The sequence below is a fragment of the Ciconia boyciana genome, chromosome 26, assembly GCF_034638445.1.
Source record: "Ciconia boyciana chromosome 26, ASM3463844v1, whole genome shotgun sequence".
Classification (NCBI taxonomy): Eukaryota; Metazoa; Chordata; class Aves; order Ciconiiformes; family Ciconiidae; genus Ciconia; species Ciconia boyciana.
The window spans coordinates 1236711-1241074 of record NC_132959.1 but is presented as its reverse complement, the minus strand read 5'-3'; the positions used below and the strand labels follow the sequence as shown (position 1 = coordinate 1241074).

At 70.9% G+C, this 4364-nt stretch overlaps 1 protein-coding gene across 4 annotated transcripts; it reads right to left on the bottom strand.

Annotated features, from left to right (window-relative positions):
• Positions 1-380: 380 nt before the first annotated feature.
• Positions 381-4119, bottom strand: LRRC71 (leucine rich repeat containing 71). Of its 4 annotated transcripts, none has more exons than XM_072846904.1 (15): positions 3475-4119; positions 3273-3389; positions 2996-3127; positions 2737-2812; positions 2562-2636; positions 2387-2455; positions 2086-2236; positions 1890-1973; positions 1721-1807; positions 1493-1603; positions 1254-1293; positions 1100-1173; positions 906-1032; positions 716-831; positions 381-636 (listed from the first exon to the last, which is right to left on the bottom strand). In XM_072846904.1, exons 1-15 carry the CDS (start codon positions 3563-3565, stop codon positions 520-522), a joined length of 1467 nt encoding a protein of 488 aa, XP_072703005.1. In that variant the 5' UTR covers positions 3566-4119; the 3' UTR covers positions 381-519. The 4 variants fall into 4 exon arrangements, with proteins under 4 accessions (XP_072703005.1, XP_072703006.1, XP_072703007.1 ...); XM_072846905.1 differs by having other exon boundaries at positions 906-1014; positions 1100-1170; XM_072846906.1 differs by lacking the exon at positions 906-1032 and having other exon boundaries at positions 1721-1973.
• Positions 4120-4364: the final 245 nt, after the last annotated feature.

The window sequence follows — 4364 nt, the reverse complement described above, 5'->3', positions numbered from 1 at the left end:
GAGCTGGATCTAGTCTGTATAAATGCACTTTGTTCTGTTCCTCTCCGTGCTGCGGCCCCCTCCCCGCTCCCCGCTGCCTATAAATATGTACGTACGTGCACCCCTCCTGTAAATAACCACCGCCGGCCCCCCCAGCCTGCCCGGCCGGCAGCCGGGGACCGGGGGGCAGCGGGGACGCCCCGAGCACCGGGCTCTCCTCCCCGGCTGCCACCGGTGACAATCGGTGACCTGAGGGGGTGGCCGGGGAGCCCGGGGCACGTCCCACTTCCGCTCCCCCCCATCCCTTCTCCCCCTCCCAGGTGTCGCGGCGAGGCCAGCGCTGGGGTGTCTGATATATATATTATATATAATAGAGCCAAGACTGACCAGTTGCTGTTCGACGCCGTATAATCTGGTTTATTTTCTTCCTTTCCACGGTAAAGGTTTTGATTTTTCTTTTTTTTTTTTTTTTCCCCAAGAAAAGGCAAGAAGCGAGCTCGCCTTCGCCCGCGGGTGCCCGTGCGGCTCCTCGGGGGCCGGCTAGGCGCCCGATTCCTGCCGCTCTTCCGGGCCCTGGGCTTTGGGGAGGGGGTCCTGCGGCAGCAGCAGCTCCTGGAGCCGCACAAAGGCCGGGCTGGTGGGAGGGACGTGGTTCTTCTGCGGGGAAGCGGGGCGTCAGGCGCTGCCAGCCCCACGGCGCTGCCAGCCCCACGGCGATGCCAGCCCCACGGCTCACCTCCAGGGAGAGGCACAGCAGCCCCTGCTGCCCCGGCACCTTTGGCTTCTTCTCCCGCTGCTGCCCTTCCAGCGCTGCCAGGAACGCGCCGAGGCCCCGCTCGGTGATGCGGTTGTCTGCGGAGGGAGAGGGGGGGGGTCGGGGACAAGCGGTGGGGGGGCCGGGGGGCCGAGCCACCCCCCCCACTCACGGGTCAGGTTGAGGTTGAGGAGCGCCCGGTTCCCCGGCAGGACGACGCTGCCCTGGTGCTGCCGGGCCTCCTCCAGCAGCGGGTGCGGTGGCTCGGCCGAATCCGGTGCCTGGACACAGGGGGACCCCTGAGGGAGCGTGGGACCCCGGAGTCGGGCACCCCGTCCCCACCCCGTCCCCCCCAGCGTCTCCCACCTCCAGGCTCGGCTTCTCCTGGCCGCTCGGTTTCCCATCTCTGCCACCACGGGCGGCTCTTGGCTCCGGCGCTGCTGGGAGGGGAGAGCAGGGAGGGAGCTGAGCAGGGCACGGCCCCCCCCGTGTCCCCCCAGCCTGTCAGCCCCTCACTCACGTTTCTTGGGCTGCCTGGCCTCCTCCTTCCGCAGCGGCTCCTGTAATGGACAGTTTGCGGTTTGCAGACCCCCTGCCTCCCCCCCGCAACGCAACGCAAAGCTGGAAGGGTGGGGAAACTGAGGCACGCCTAGGGCACCCCCTGCTCCCAAAGCCAGGGGAGCCTGGGGATACCTGGCAGCTGCCTGCTGGGCTTCCCCCTGCCCGCCCCGCTCCCCGCACCGGCCGCCCCCTCCTCACCTTCTTCTTGGCGGGGGTTTTGCCGTGCTTGGCCGGGGGCAGCTTGTCGGGGGCCGTGCTGCTGTGCAGGCTGTAGGGACGCTCGCTCTGGCCCTCGGTCTCTTTTGGGGTCTGGGGGAGAGGGGTGCTCGGGGTGCCGGCAGCCCCCCGGGAGCCTCCGACTTTTCCCAGAGGTGAGGAGGGAATGTGCCCACCGCAAAATGGGAAGGGGGGCGGGGGGGGCCTCACCGTGCGGGACTGTCCCAGCGCCTCCGCCAAGAGCAGCCGCCTCCGCTCCACCACCTCGGCGTGCATCAGCGCGAACGGCCCCAGGACCTGGCGGGCAGCGGGGCCGGGCTCGGGGCAGGGTCCGTCCCCAGCCGCACACCCCACTCCCGAGGAGGTGAGGGGCACCCACCTCGGCGAGCCTGACTGCCCCCGCGTCGCCGATGTCGTTGTTCGCCAGGGATAGGGAGAGCAGGGAGCGGTTCAAGCGCAAGCCCTGGAGGACCAGGACCGAGGGACGGGATGGGTGCTGGGTTGCGGGGTGCTGGGCACCCGGCTGCCCCCCGCGCCCTCCCCTGCCCGCAGCAGGCAGCCCTCCCGCTGCCCACCTGGGCGATGTAGCCGGCTCCCAGGTCCGAGATGCGGTTGAAGCTGAGGACGAGCGAGACCAGGCTGCGGTTGGAGGAGCTCAAGCTCTGCCCGATGAGCCGGGCGTCCGCGTCCCCGATGCTGTTGTTGCGCAGCGAGAGGTGGGCCAGCCTGCGGGACGGGCGGCGGAGGCCTGGGCTTTGCTGCCTGCACCGAGGGGGTCTCGCAGCAGGCAGGGGCTGCCCGCGGCTGGGGACACGTCGGGGGTCCCGGCAGAGCAGGGCAGAGGGACGAGCGCGGCTCGATCCGGCTCCGACTCACGCGCTCTCGCTCCCCATCAGCGTGTGGAAGGCGGGCTCGGGCAAGGGGTTCCCCTCCAGGCTGAGCGTCCTGCGGAGGAAACCCCCCACCCCGGGCGGCATTAACGATCCTCCCCTGGCACCCCCGGTTCCTCAATTAGCGATAACGAGGGAGCGCCCCTCAACCGGCCGCGTACCGGAGGCAGGGGCAGCGTGCCAGCAGCGCCGCCAGCGCCGGGAGCAGCCGCTCCGTCAGCCCGACCTTCCAGAAGCTGCGGGAGGACAAAGCGACATCGGGACCCGCTGCTGGGGAGGGGACGCAACCGGCATCTCGGGGGGCTGCCTGTGCCCCCCCTCCCTGCCCGCACTCACTGCACTGCCTGCAGGCCGGCCAGGGCGGGCAGGCACTGGCTCAGGACCCCCAGCACGTCCTCCTCGACCTTCCAGCCTGCCGGAGACGGGGAGGTCAAGGCCGCGTGACGGGATAGGGGGGAAGAGCCCCCCAAAAGTGGCCGTTCCCCTCCTGAGAGTGCCCGTAAGGCGCAGACACGGCTCGGGGGGGGATCCCACAGGCTGATTTCCAGAGGCTCCTCGTCCCTGGGTGCCAGGGGGGACCCTGGGGGGGACCCACCTCGCAGGAAGACGGCGCGGACGCTCGGGGGATCCTCGCGCTCCCTCTCCACCTGGATGCAGGGCTGGAAGTAGCTGTACTTGCGCTCGATGCGGGCGAGGACCTCCGTCAGCGTGGGCTCGGCCGGCTCCTCTGCGGGACAGGGACGAGGGTGGGGCGGGGGGTGCTGCCAGCAGCCCTGCGCTCCCCCAGGAGGGACCCCACAGACACACGGGGGGGCTCTTCCCCCTCCCCCCCCCCATCCCCTTGCACCCCGATGTCCCCCGGCCCCGCTCACCATCCGCAGGGAAGCTCGGGGCCGGCCGCAGGGTGACTTTGGGGACGCCGGCGATGCCAGCCCGGGCACAGAGCTCGGGAAAGTCCTGCTCCAGGAGGCCGGTGCACTGGTACTGCTCTGCGGGCAGGGCAGGCGGGAGGGGGGGGACATGAGAGGGACCCCCGCAGCCCCCCCCACCCCTGCCCCAGGGCCGGGGGCTCACCTGCGGCCTGCTCAGCCTTCCTCCCCGCACTCTTCATCTCCTCCTCCACCACCGCCTTCTCCCTGGGCACCCGCTCCCCCCGCCGCCTCATGGCCTGCAGCTGGGGGGGGGGCACCGGGGGGGCTCAGCGACCCCCGGCACCCACTGGCCCTGCCTGACACCCAGACCCCCTGCATCCCTGGGCCAGGGGGTCCCAGTGGGGTCCCTGTGTGGGTGAGGGGGGGTCCCAGGGCTGGGGGTCCTATGGGGTCCCTATGGGGGGGGGGGTCCCAGGGACAAGGGGCCCTATGGGGGTCTCTGCAGGGGTCTCTTTAGGGGGTGAGGGGACACCCAGGGTTGGGTGGGTCCCTTGGGGGTCCCTATCGAGGTCTCCCTGCGGGTGAGGGGGGTCCCAGGGCTTTATGGGGGTCCCAGGACTGGGGGCCCAATGGGGATCCCTATGTGGGTGAGGGGGGTCCCAGGGACAAGGGGCCCTATGAGGGGTCTCTCTGCTGTGGGGTTCCCACAGCAAGGGGAAAGGGGTGTCCCAGTGGTCAGGGGCCCCATGGGGGCTCTATGGTCATCTCCCTGGGGTGAGGGGGTCCCAGGGTTGGGTGGGTGCCATGTGGGTCCCTATGGGGGTCTTTCTGGGGCCTCCCAGGGCTGGGGGGGCCCTACGGGGGTCCTCATGTGGGTGATGGGGCTCCCAGGGCTGGGGGGCCCTGGGGGGTCCCAATGGAGACCTCCCGGGGGGGTGTCCCAGGCCTGGGGGCCCTATGCGGGTGAGGGGGTCCCCGGGCTGGAGGATGCCTCATGGGGGTACGGGGGGTCCCAGGGCCGGAAGGGGACTCATAGGGGTCCCTATGGGGGGTCCCTGGGTGGGCCCCAGGCCGGGGGGGGGGCCTATGGGG